This window comes from Physella acuta, unplaced genomic scaffold (genome assembly GCF_028476545.2).
Source record: "Physella acuta isolate Inbredline_101_S28 unplaced genomic scaffold, ASM2847654v3 ptg001457l, whole genome shotgun sequence".
Classification (NCBI taxonomy): domain Eukaryota; kingdom Metazoa; phylum Mollusca; class Gastropoda; family Physidae; genus Physella; species Physella acuta.
This window is the reverse complement of record NW_026732972.1, coordinates 40716-55000: the sequence shown is the minus strand read 5'-3', so window position 1 is coordinate 55000 and position 14285 is coordinate 40716. Positions and strand designations below refer to the sequence as shown.

The window sequence follows — 14285 nt, the reverse complement described above, 5'->3', positions numbered from 1 at the left end:
AGACAGAAAGACAGGCAGACGAACAGACGGACAGACAGACGGACAGACAGACGAATGGAAGAACCATTCGACAAAGTCATGGATTGCGTCGCCCTTTGCCAAAGACACAGGCGGGGAACGAGTACTTACTCACCATCATGTGCTCGAACACCCGTTTTCCCGAAGCGCTCCCTCTGAGGAACATACAGGCAAAGACATTACTAGAGTGTTTACTACATTCGGTCTACCTAGAATCATTCAAACCGTCCAAAGGAAGTAACTTTACCAGCCATCACTTCCAGGAAGTGTTAGCAAAGCTAGGCATCACCCATGTCACAAGCTCAGCTTATCACCCACAATCTCAAGGTGCTCTTGAAAGATTTCACCAAACCCTGAAGACTATGCTGAGAACTTTCGTTAGGAGTAACGCCCAGTGGGATTTAAACTGTTACATGGGTTATCTTCGCCGCTAGAGACTGTGTCCAAGAATCTCTAGGGTACTCACCCTTTCAGCTTGTGGTCGGTCATTCTGTCCGTGGTCCTCTGAAACTGATCCAAGAGTGTTGTACAGGAGCCCGAACCTATCCAGTGGAGAACGTTGACGATTTTCACGTCCGTTTAAAAACAGTGTGTCAATTAGCTCATAAGAACTTAAGAAATGCCTAAGAGGTAATGAAGGAACGCTACGATAATATCACTCAGAATCGAACATTCAATCCAGGCGAGATAGTCCTTGTTCTCGTGCCTACCATTAACAATGCATTATCTTTACTGTGAACCCTTTACAGTTCATGCAAGATTGAATGATTTGAACTACGTCATCAACACTCCAGACAGGAGGAAGAAACAACAGATTTACCATGTTAACTCATTAAAAAGTAGTATGATCGTAATACAGATAAAGTTATTCTACCAGTATGTACTTCAGATAAAACTGATGATGTAATTCATGATAAACTTAAACCATCAAAATTGTTAAACTCATCATTTTTGTCTACTTTAGATGAGAAATGTGTACATTTACCCACATATTAGAATCAGAATGTCATATTATTGAAAATGCTTGTTATTTTCAAGTATAAACATTTTGAATATTTTTCATTATTTGTATTAAGTTATTGTAATATATATATCATGGCTCAGCTGATGCTATAGCTGACTTTATATCAAGTAGATTAACCTATTGGTTTTCTTACATATTTTATCCACATGTATATATATTGTTACCCTTAACTATGGGACTTTGATGTTTTTTTTTTAGCTCACTTGAGGATTATTCCCCTTTGACAAGTTGTAAAATGTAGAATTGTCTCCCTTTGATTTTTCTAGGGATTTTTTTCTTACATAGAAATTTTTTTTTCTACTTTGTTTTACATTTTTGTCATGTCAGATTTTTATGGATAGGTTTTTATCGCATAACATGTGACCTACTTAGGTCTTCTTTTTTTAATAGTTTAATTTTATTAATATTTAAATGGCCTTGAGCTTTCTGTTGTTTAAACTTAGAAATTTTCCACCAGACTCATGTGATAGTATTCACAACTATGTTCGCGTTACTCGTGTTTGGCTCCAACCCCCAATGGTTTCAACATCCCATAATTTTAGGGTAATATAAAAAGAAGGAATTTTCCAGACACGAGGCGCGCACAAGACACGCAGAGAGAACCCATGGCTCATAGCATCCATGTTGTGTTAGGCCGTAATTAACTTATGTTTCAATAGTACTCAGTTTTTGGTTTTTCATAGTAAAGGCTGTGTTAGATATTTTATTTAGTGTTAATTGTAGAAAGAAGTGTTTGTGATTTCCATGAAATTGTGAGTTATGTTTTAAATTATTGTATAGTTTTTGGATTGTATTTTATTATTTAGACTTGTTTGCTTTTGAGTAGGTTTTTAGATTGATTAAAAGTTCTATTGGTTTCAGAAGGTCTTTGTATTTATATTTTACCATAGACATTAGATTTCGAGTTTGTTTCTAGTAGTCTTTTATAGTTTCGAATAATTCGTCAGTCTAGAACCATCCCAAAAGAATCCGGGTGTTGCGTAATATTATCAGTGGTAGAGTTACAAATTGGTGTAGTGGTGGTTGATGTGATGTTGTGGTGATTGTTGTTGTGCTGATTGGTGTAGTAGTGTTTGGTGTTGTGGTGATAGGTGTTGTGGTGATAGGTATTGTGGTGATTGGTGTTGTAGTGATTGGTGTTGTGGTGATTGGTGTTATGGTGATTGATATTGAGGTGATTGGTGTTGCGGTGTTGTGGTATTGTGTCGATAGTTTTTGTGGTGACTGGTGTGGGGATTAATGTTATTTAGTTGTAGATAAAACATGCATCAATTGACAACCGATTGGTAGCGAGCTCCTCTAACCCCCCCCCCCCCCCCCGCCTCTCCTCTTGACCTCTGGACGACAAAGTTTATTTGTTCCTCTCCTAAACAAATGTCCTGCTTCTGACCTCTCTTAAACAAATGTATTACTTCTAACCGCTCCTAAACAAATGTCCTACTTCTGACCTCTCCTAAACAAATGTCCTACTTCTTACCGCTCCTAGACAAACAAAATGTCTTACTCCTGACCTCAACTAGACAAACAAAATGTCCTACTTCTGACCGCTCCTGAACAAATGTCCTACTTCTAACCTCTCCTAGACAAACGAAATGAAGTTCTTCAATGTTCTTTCAGATTAAAAAAAAAATCTCTTTTTACAAAAAAAAACAACCCTTCCTTTTTAGAGCGTTGACTAGGTGCTACGCTTTGTTTTGTAAAATTATTCTTTAGTAAACAACCATAGAAAGAAGTTAGTTTCGGCGTGGTCTAGCGGTAGCCCTTACGACCACCGACCCAGTAGGTACGTGTTCAGTACCCGGGTATTTAATACAACATAAAAGTCCTTAAAGTCTATGTGTTTTAATTAGATTGTGTCGTGTGTCAATGACGTCACACTGCTAAAAGTGGGCGGTGGTTCGGACTTTAGTGCTGAAGTATCACTAGAGGGGTCAGGAAAACGTCACGTATCTCTTTTAATGCTGGTTTTTTTTTGTGGTTTTTTTTTTGACAAAAAATTATTTTAAAAAAGCTTTTGCTAGAATCAAGGTTCTTGTAAGAGGGTGTAAACCTCTTTAGAGATTGTTGGCTATTTTTTTTTGATGACGTGTCAAGATGGAGGGGGGGGGGGGGGGTGAGAAGTGGTGGTGGTGGTGGGGGGGGGGGGGGTAATGCCGGAAATGTGTGACTTCATATTCGGACGACCCCCCCTAATGTAAAATGTAAGAAAACTATGAATGAAAAAGATATCCAGAAAAATATATTACCAATATAGTTTTTAATTAAAAAATAACATTTCGAAATGTAATCATTTTACCCCCCCCCCCCCCATCCCCCTTTCCACCAGGCTAGACTTGACGTTTCATTCTTTGTAGCCGTGCCCGGTCCCGTCATTACGGCGTCAAGTCGACGCGCGGACGTCCAAGAAGACAAGCGTGACTTGAGCGCCGTGGACGGATCGGCCGGCACGACAAGAGCTCGCGTGCCCGCCTGCACGAGAATTTGAAAAAACACTCGCTCACCCCTCACACCCCTCACATGAGTGTGTGGCCGTTGAACAAAAACAATCGAACACGATCGAGAAAAAAAAATGTTAGTCTAAACTTTTTTTTTTAACTAGACAGTTGTTAAATAGTAACTCTTCTACGTTTGAAAGTTAGAATATGAAAGAAAAATAAATCGATGTGTTTTAATGTATGTGGAGAGTGTGATCCATTTACAAGTCGCGTTTCGCTGGATGAATTTATTCAACTGTGTGAAGTGAATATCAAAGCGACAGCTGTGCGAGCAGGGTAACATATGTGCTAGATGCTGGGATACCTATGTTACATATATACAACATCCATCTGTTTTAGGATATACACGAATTTCATCTTTGTTGTGTTTACTTTAGGAATTCCCACCACGCATAACAGCGCGAATCTGCAATGTTTAGATCTACTCTACATTAGTGACTATTCCTAACTGTTCAAGCCGTTTGAATCAACATTGGATATTCTTATTCATCAGTAGCTTGTGTTCGACAGCATTGAATTACAGAAGTTTATAACTTAATTTTATGTTCAGAAAAACTTTATCCTAGTTTAAAAGTGTAGTTTTGTTTTCTAATTTTAATTAAATGAATTGTGTATACAAAATCTCAAATGGAGTGTACTTAGTAAAATTTGAAGCAATTCTCAAAGTGAACCATCTGTTGTAAAAAAAGGAATACGCAAAAAGTGTATAAACAAAAAGTGAACCATTCGTTCCAAAAAAAAAGGATAACATTACAAATGAATCATCTATTCTAAGAAAGTGAATACACAAAAAGTGAACCATTCATTTTCAAAAAGGGAATACACAAAAAGTGAAACTTTTATACTAAGAAAGGGAATTCACTAAAAGTGAATACTCAAAAGGTGAATAACCCATTCCAAAAAAAAGTGAATACATTACAAGTGAACAATCCATTTTTTTAAAAAGTGAATAATAAAAAGTGAAACAAGAGTGAATCATTTATTCTAAGATAGCCAATACACAAAAAAAATGAACTACCCATTCTTTTAAAAAGAAATACATGAAAAGTGAATATAAAAAAGTAAACTACCCATTCTTTTAAAAAGTGAATACGTGAAAAGTGAATATAAAAAAGTGAACTACTCATTCTAAGAAAGTGACGTCACATAACGTGAGCACACATAACGTGACCCCACATACGTGACCACACATAACGTGACCACACATAACGTGAACGACTCCCCACCAGGGACCATGTCACGTGGTACCCCCTACCTGTCCTGTTGTCTGCTGGTGCTGACACTGCTGGAACCCTCGCGGCCCGAGCCTGGAGTACAAAAATGTCTGGTGCCAGACGGTGCCGGGGCCTGGAACCCCAACCCCACCAGCGAGAGGGTCGAGGTCACGTGGGATATCGGCAACAAGGTGAGTACCGTGAGGTCAGGGTCCGGTGTTCGAATCCACCCAGAGAAACATGTGACAACATCGTTTCAAGTGCGCTGTTTACATTTGAACAGATCCCCAGCGCTAGATTAAAATTAAAGCGAAACAAAAACTAGTTGAAACTTTGTATCTACTGGTACGAATCCTACTCAAACTGAAATTTCTCCCCACCCCCCCCCCCCCCATTGTAACATAATGACACAAATAATTTACGACCAGACACATCAAGCCTAGATTGTTAATGTAATATTTAATTGGTGTTCTGGTAAAAATACTTCATTAATTAAGAGGCGGTAGTGTGGGTGACAAAATTAACTCACGAGGTAGTGGCGACAGGATTATACCTGGATGAGATTCCAATTTTCTAATCCTACCGTGCTGTGTTCGAACCCACTCTAGACTGGTCGACTTGTTGTATTCTAAGTTCGGTACCACCCGATCAAACACAATCAAAGTTCAAATTTTGCCCAAGCTTCAAGATGTTATCGCAAAATTGTCGTATTACTCTCTTCATCCTACTACAGTAAAAGTCGTAAAAAAAATAACTCTATTTTATTTATTGTTATTTATTGTTACTGTTATCATATGTAAATAAAGATCGCTGCAATGATACAACTATATAGAGCTACTATTGAACAAAATAAACAACACTGTTACACTCCCAACTCTTTTATCTAAGCAATCACTTAACACAATTTTATCACACCTACCCTGTAATCTACCGCCTCTCCTAATCAGTACTTGAAACTTTTATTATTATACATTAACTCACATACCATACCGTCGGCTCTAAAGCTGGATTTAACCTGTAATATTTTTATATTGACGAACTACAACATTTCGTATAATCGCCACTAATGGATGGCCATAACTGATTAAATTGTGATCAAGAACATTACAATGTATACTCGTTGTATGTATTGAAATCATTGATCTCTTTAGGTTTTCGCTTGCAAAGTTTTAGTCTTTTGATGTGAATTTCCCAGAGATTAAAATATTCTTACCGTGTTTCTCAACCGTCTGGTATCTGTGTCCTTAGTTATTAGTTTCATACAGCCGCAGGACTTTTAAATGAAATACTCTTTAAAAACGAATGGTACCTTTTCTATCAAACGAGTTGAGGATAATAAAATCGTGAATTCAAGGGGATCCGATGTCATTTTGTTTTTCAAAACATTTTGTCTAGATGTGGAAAATAGCTGAGAGATTTCAGAATCTCGCTGGACTTTTGAGCAAACGTTGTTTTACTTTTTGATTTCGAGATTTTAACAACCTTTGGTCATGCTTTGTTTTTATTTTTTGGTCTAGAGATTCTCCAGCCTACTTTAGTCATGCTTTTATTGGTCTAGAGCAGGGGTTCCCAACCCCGTGCCCGCGGGCGCCATGGCGCCCGCCGAACGATTCGTATGTGCCCGCCTCTCACTATTCGACAGAGACAGAATTTTTTTCATAAACATTATTGAAAGGTTGAAGGGGATGCAAATCGAAAGTTTGATGGGGGTGCAAACCGAAAGTTTGAGGAGGGGGAAGTGCAAATCGAAAGTTTGAGGGGGGGGGGGGGGTGCAAATCGAAAGATTTGTCCCCGGGTGACGGGAAGGGTCGCTACGCCCTGGAAGGAGTTTGTCGATTTAAAACAGGTGGTGCCCGCCACCCTACCGATATTTTAGAATGCGCTCTAGAGTAAAAAAAGGTTGGGAACCCCTGGTCTAGAGATTCTAGTAGTATACTGGACTTTAGTCATGCTTTTATTGGTCTAGAGATTCTAGTAACATATTGGACTTTACTCATGCTTTGTTTCTTTGATCAATCGTATGTCAACAAACGCTAGTTTGAATTTCTTGACCCCTAACATATGATATTGTTGTTATACTTGACAGTCTGTATTAAATATAACGTGTTAATCGTTGTTTTTGGTGAAAATTTGATGAGGGCTGGGGGAGGGGCATCAATAGTACCTTCAGTTAGAATTAAAATCGTATCACTTTGAGTTACGTAAAGGAGAATCAATGTAAACTCAAGGTTCTGTTTTGTGTGCATAAGTGTACTGTTTACGTACGATACAAGCGGGGTCTACACACAGTGTGTGTACGTGGGCGTATATAGGCTATATGTGTACATTTGTTTTAACGTGTATACACTATGGATTATAAAAAAATGTTTGTAAATTAACTATATGTATCTACACATGTAAATATGTGTACTTGCGTGTGTACAGTTATGTAGGACCCCCAGGACCTAACCCTCAGACCCCCCAGGACCTGACCCTCAGACCCCCAGGACCTGACCCTCAGACCCCCAGGACCTGACCCTCAGACCCCCAGGACCACGCCCACAGACTCCCAGATAAATCGTCTGGAATAGCACTGTGCTATCAGGCCATAACCCAATCTCATTCATGCGGTAATCATTTTTATAAATATCTCTTCTATCTTTCTTCCTATCAACCCCCTCTACTCACCCCCCCCCCCACCCCAACCCTGCTTGCGATCAAATATAAAACCAATCACATCTGTTTACGTCATACTGGATGCACAATCCCATAATCCAGTTTTTGATGCGTCGGGTGTCTGCTGTGCTGGTTTTATATTTCATATCCTCGATTCTTTCAGACATGCCCCCCCCCTCCCCCTCACACACCCTCGCAGACATGCCTTCCCCCCCCCCCCCCCCACCCAAATCCGTCCACCCCCTCCCCCTCCTGTCAACATTCAAACCGCATGAATTAAAATTTCTCATTGTCTCATTACACCTTATCTAAAAAAAAAAACGTCGACCTTAACCTTTCCTTTGTTTAGCGACTGTGTTGTTACACGTGCGACAAAGGTCAAGGCTGCACGTGCCATTTAGACCGGAAACAGAATTAGGTTCCATGGGTAGCACTAGCAAATTTAGAGTCTTGGACACAAGCGCACATGGCTGTTGCAGATAAACACAGGCGCTGGCAGTACAAAATGAAACTGTTAGACAACGCTACATCCTGGTTTCTACTGCACGACCTTATATGGCAGTCGGGCTTCATTGGGAGACGGTGTTTTAGAAACATAAGACCCGTTTTATTTAAGATGTCGTGCATAATTTAAGACATAATGAATATTTAATGCAACATAAATACATAAAAAGACCGCTTCTGTTTAAGATGTATTACATAATTTAAGACATAATGAATACTAAATGCAAAATAAATACAAAATAAGACCGGTTCTATTTAAGATGTCTTACATAATTTAAGACACAACGTAATACGACATAATTATACGCATACATATCAGCATCCCACGATGGGTAAAGTAATTTGTAACAGAAAATGTATGTCGTATGTCCTAAAATCTATATTGACAACATACCAGTCAAAAAATACTACATTTCATTTGTAACATTAACAGACACATATTTCGTAACTAATTTACTTCTGAGCACAATAGTTAGTCCATGTTAAGATTTAAAATATAGACTTAGCTTTAAGCTCAATACCAGGTTACTTTTAATCAGAATCCAACATTCAAATCCCCCCCCCCCCCCCCCAGACCTAGTCGCCCAGTACTTAAAAAAAAATCTATGGTCTTTGATGTTGTTCTATAAAGTTTAGTATGGCTGAGTCACAAATCAATGAGGAAAAAAGTTAGCTTTTGTGTACCTATGAAATGTGTTCACTTTTCTTAACATTTCTCAACAAAAAATAGAACGGGAAATTTTTATGGAGAAATTTTGAGAATACGTGATCTTACACACAGAGCTAGGATACAAATTTCGGTTTAAAAATGCGTAAATAACATAAACTTGGATAAACCGATTAGCGTTAATCTGTTTAACCCAGTTGTGCTAAAATGACGTCACAGCATCTACATAACGTTGCAAATATTTGCTCACGTTCATGGTCAACGTCAAGAAGTTTATGCATGCACGTGCGACAGATGTGAGCATGTTACCACATGAGCAGGCTCAATACACGTGACTCACACCTTTATACTCAGGGCTGAGTTTTAATTGCTCGTCTTAAACGTGTAATTATTGCTTATTAATTTACGTGGACATTGACAGGGATTTTTTTTTACTTTTTTCTGGTACCTCTACTACAACGCTACCACCACTAACGTTTCAATTTTCAGCTGTTCAAAACTGTTTCTATACTCTGTCTCCTCCAACACACTAAGTCGCCATGTTTTCATGGGTCGACCCCTGCGTCGCTTACCCTGGGGGTTCGAATCCTGGGCCTCTCAAGCTATATTGCCAGTGTCTTTCCAAATCGTGTGCCCAATCCAGCTCCGTTCCCTTCCCGCGAAATGCCTTTCAATTGTTTCATCTCCATAGATCTCACACAGTTTAGCTTTTTCTACCTTGTCAAAGCCGGTTTACTTCTCAACAAACCGGATCACACATCTACAAAGCCGGTTTATTTCTCAACAAACCGGATCACACATCTAAAAAGCCGGTTCGCGGTTCTCTAAAGCTGGTTTACGGTTCCCAAAGGCCGGCTCACGGTTCCCCAAAGCCGCCTCTCCATCCAACCAACCCACTTGACTATCTATCCCTGCCACTCATCCAGTCTTCACCCCCGCAATTCCCTGACTGATAGAAAAAAGTAATCGAAAAAAAAACCCAAGGATTGGCGATGTACTGAAAAAGTAACCGAAAAAAACAAGGATTGACGATGTACTGAAAAAGTAACCGAAAATATAACCAAGGATTGACGATGTACTGAAAAAGTAACCGAAAAACCCAAGAATTGACGATGCACGGAAAAAGTAACCGAAAAAACCCCTAGGATTGACGATGTACTGCATGACCTATCAATCAGATCCCGGGGTATACACTTTCTACTCGTGAGAAAAAAGAGGTACCGAGTCTGATGAATGCGTTCTTTAGAGACGATTATTTGATTAGGCTCAATAACGGTATCGAATATTGACTCTCCCCCCAACCCCCTCCTCCATTTCCAGTCTAAGATGGTCATTGCCTTAGATCCTCATTGTTGATTGAGATGTTTGGTGTTCAGGACTTTTAATATCTGGTGGGTTTTTTGTAGTCAGTTGGGAGAGAGTAACAGATAGTTGGATAAGTAACAAAACTGTCTTTCAGAACGGCGACTTTATTTTTTTTTTTTTTATCTATAATATAGTTTTGGAAATAAATATTAATACGATTTTTTTCTTGTGTTACAACAAAAAAATTCAACTTTTAAAATTAAAGTTTTTGTTTTTCATATTTGTAAACAAACCTTAATAGTCGGTGAACTATGAAATAAGTTATACTAATTAAATACTATGTGAGTAACATTTAGTCATAGATTGCACAGTTTAGGAATAACTGCCCCGAGTTGCGTTACACGTTTAGCGTCTCTTTGCAAAGTTTAGGAATCGCTGCCTTAATTCCATTTGCGTATTTCATGTCATCATGCAAATCTATGGAAACTCAGATCAGTTTCTTCACTTTGGTTCTCTACAAGAAGCATTGAGTCGATATAATGATTCCCCAGTCAACTTGATCTTTATTTCTCATCAAGTTCCAGGCTATGTCGGTCTGTTTCATGCCCATACCCTCTGTTCTGTTGTATCATGTATTATGGGACCCGCGCCACACTTTCGGAACCGTTGCTTTTCCGATGTTGCAAGTTTTACAACGGTCCACAATTTGAGTACCGCTGTTTTTTCAGTTGTTGCAAGTTTACACACTAGCCTACACTTTGGGAACCGTTGCAATTCCGTTGTTGCAAGTATACACCCCAGTTTACAGTTTTGGGACCGTTATTTTTCCATTTTTGCAAGTTTACACCCTGACCCATAATTTAAGAACCACTGTCCTAATATCGTGTAAAGATATTTCCTTTTTCAGAGCATGGTTACCCGAGCAATCAATAAACGCTGACCCGTCCAAATGGCTTCGAATAACAAGGTCCCCAAAGTAAAGTCCCTTATTTCTTATCCTCACATTTATTTAGCGTCAAGTTACTTTTTATTGAATCACTTAAATTTAACAATATTTTAATCTTTAAAACCCGTTTTTGTTTCAAGCGTTTAATAGCGGTTTTATTTTTATTTCGTTTAAAAAAAAATTCAATTACATTTTTCTCATATCCAATGAAAGTTTGTCACGTAATTCATTAGTGTACCGGCCGCGGTGTAAATAAACAAAGGAAATTTAATCCTATAGTTAATTTAATTTAAAGACCTCGTCTTTAGCTACTTGGGTAACTGTTTATTGAAATATTAAAAAAAAAAACCGACTTCAACAAACAGCAACCTAATATAGTACTTTGAAATCAGTGTGTTGCAACCTTCGACAAAAATAAATTAAGGCAAAAAATGTCTGAACAATGGCTATTCTGAAACATTTGTGCGATGTATAGGTTCAGTATGTTAGAAATAACCAATTGGCGAACGATTGATTTAAAACGGCACCGAGTGGTCTAAGTAAATTGTTGCCCTAAAACAACGTTGTGTGTCTGCTTTTTATATGGGGGGTTGGGGGGGGGGGGGGGGGGGGACGACCAGGGACGGGTAGAACACATGTTCAAATTTAAAATTTTTTAATGAAGAGGCAATATTTGATTTTAAAAAACAATTCGCTCCTCAGTCTTCCAGCCCCCACCCCCCCCCACCCCCCCCACCCCCCCCCCACCCCACCCCCCCACCCCCACTAACCATCGCATGATCCCCAGCCCACCGTGACCTCAATTCCTAATCCCCGTCACACCCGGTCAACCCATCAACATGGCTGCTCATCCCCCCCACCCCCTACCCTGATCACCAGCACACAAACGAAAACCCCGCCCACATCATCAATCCCCAAACAACCGTCCGCAGTTTCTTCCTTCCCCAAAATTGTTTTCAAATTCAATTCCCCTGAATCTTCTTAAGTCAACGTCTTCAAATCTGTTTTCACTCAGCGATATCACGTACTTAGCATCATTCGTCTTACTCAATACCCTAGCACCATGCGATGCAATACGGTGTTGTATTGACCCAGTTAAAACCTAATACGTCACCAGACACCTAAAATTTCAGTTTAAAAACAAACGCCACATATTTGATCGAGTTTTGTTGGTAAGACAACTCAAATGTTAATTTACAAATACATCTCCTCTTTTAATTGCTTTTTGTCATTAAATGTTCATTTAGCAGCAAATTACAAATTAGCGCGGTGCATCTCTTATGCATCATTGCCAACAATTACAATTAAATCGGCCTTCGATGCAATTTCTTATCTAATAAAATTTCGAGTTATAGCGAGTGGTTTTTATCTGGTTATATTTAAATTCCAATTTCATTTCAATTTAAATAGACAAAAAAAAAAAACACCACTATAAATTAAAAAAAAAATCAACGTAAGGAAATAAAGCATTTAAATTTGAAATTTTAAAAAAATACATGTGTTTATGTGTATGCTACAAGTTTGTAATGCAACAAAGAGGAATTAAACTTAAAATAAACACAACTGTTTAAAAAACCTAACATACCGTCAACTTGCTTTACTTTTTGTCTTTTTTTATGTTAATTAAAAACACCTTAACAATATTTTTACCTCAATAAATGAAGTTAAAAGTGAGTTCAATAAAGTAATGGTTGTATCAAATTATTTGAAATTGAATTTTTTTTCAAAATGAAAAGACAGCCACGTTCATTGACCTGACTTGACCTATTTAGGATCGCGTTAGCCGTTAATAAAAGGACCAATCCTGGACCCTACTACAAAATTAATATCTTAAACAAATTACAGACGAAATGACTGGAATGGAAGCTCTGGGACGAGCGCACCATACGGCGAGATGGCATTGTCATTCCTTGGTCGTACCGTAACTCACAGAGTGGGGTGGCCCGTGGGTGGGGGGAAGTGGCCCGGGGGTTCCCGGTGGGTTCATTAAACTCGCAGACGACAAGCGGATGATGAAGACGGGGGCTGCGATCTACTCCAGATAATGATTATAGGAGGATTCGGGCCTTTCGAGAAAGTGAGGGTGGGGTGGGGAGTCTGTGGCTAAGGAAACTGGTTGACTTCATTAATTTATTAATTCACTAATTCATTTAGTTTGTTACTTTGAAACATCGCCGGCTAAGCGGAATGAAATTTCCTCCTCGTTTGTATTTCGAGTTCCATTTTGTTACCGTACTCACGCTAAAAAAATGTCTTTTAAAAAGTTGTCTGGCATTTAAATACATTTAGAATGGGCCTATAATTATCATGATCACGCTTCTCCAGTTATATAAACGAGAATTTTTTTTATTTTCTTAAAGCTTTTAAAATATTTTTTTAAAAATTGTTTCCTACATCAAATCTTCTACTTTTTTTTTTGTTGGGCGCATGCGTGTCGACCGAATATTCCCCGTCTGTAATCATGGAAAATGTTGATGACGTTTGCGCATGCGCTGAGCTGTTAATGGCTGACTTCCCCTTTTGCGCGGAGGGAAATTGCTTCGACCTGTCAACATCTCGGCATCAGGTCTCAACCCCCCCCCTCCACCCCGCAACGCAGGGGATGTCCATAACATCACCCCGACACGTCACAGGGGATGTCACAACATCACTGCTGTCCTCAGCTCACTGTCACACTGCTGGGGAGGGGGGATGTGGGGGGGGGGGGTGTTCGATCTTTATTAAAAGCCGAGGAAAAAAAATGGAGATTTTCTTATCAGAGATGCAGGTCATCATCATTCCAACCGGACCTTCAACCAAATTCTTCGGACAACATAATCTCATGTCATATTTGCTTATCCCTCCCCTCTCTCCACCCCCCCCCTCCCACCGTCCTATAAAAACAACAAGCTCTGCTTTTTTATCATTTCTCAAACGCCGGACCCGATGAAATTCCCCTTTTCTCCATTTTTTTGTTCTCCGTGCATCTTAATCTGCCCGGCCAAACCCATGACTCCACCCTCCCCGCCTCTTAAAGACGGAGGGCCCACAGTTTACACTAATGACCGAGGGTCAGTCCCTTGTCCCCGACACAAAATCATTACAAGCCATTGCTGTGGGGGGAGGGGGTGGAGAGGACGGAGTTGACCAGTGGTCAGCAGCTGCTTTTGTTCTGCAAATGAAATTAAAAAATTGATAAATCAATTCTAGATTTTCATCTTTCTTTTTTTTAAAGATTGAGGGGGAGGGGGGGATTGGAATGGGGGTGGGGGAGACTATGTGACTTTATTTAACGGACTGGCGTTAAGTGAGGCTATGAGGGAGTATGGAGGGGGGGTGTTGAATTCTGATAATTACCCGTGTCTTTCATTGAAGACCCGTATCAACTCTCTCACCGATTGTAGTAATTGAGAAATCTACTGATTAATGTTACGTTGAACAGACTGGTCAAATATTTGCATTGTTCTGAGGCGCTAG

At 39.3% G+C, this 14285-nt stretch overlaps 1 protein-coding gene across 1 annotated transcript in view; it reads left to right on the top strand.

The window, feature by feature from the left end:
• Positions 1–4742: 4742 nt before the first annotated feature.
• The window catches only part of LOC131928052 (protein eyes shut homolog), a 50258-nt gene continuing 40715 nt past the window's right edge, over positions 4743–14285 (top strand). Inside the window, exon 1 of the mRNA XM_059283961.1 lies at positions 4743–4942. Coding sequence (XP_059139944.1) covers positions 4772–4942 — 171 coding nt within the window. The 5' untranslated portion in view covers positions 4743–4771. The remainder of the gene's footprint in view (positions 4943–14285) is intronic.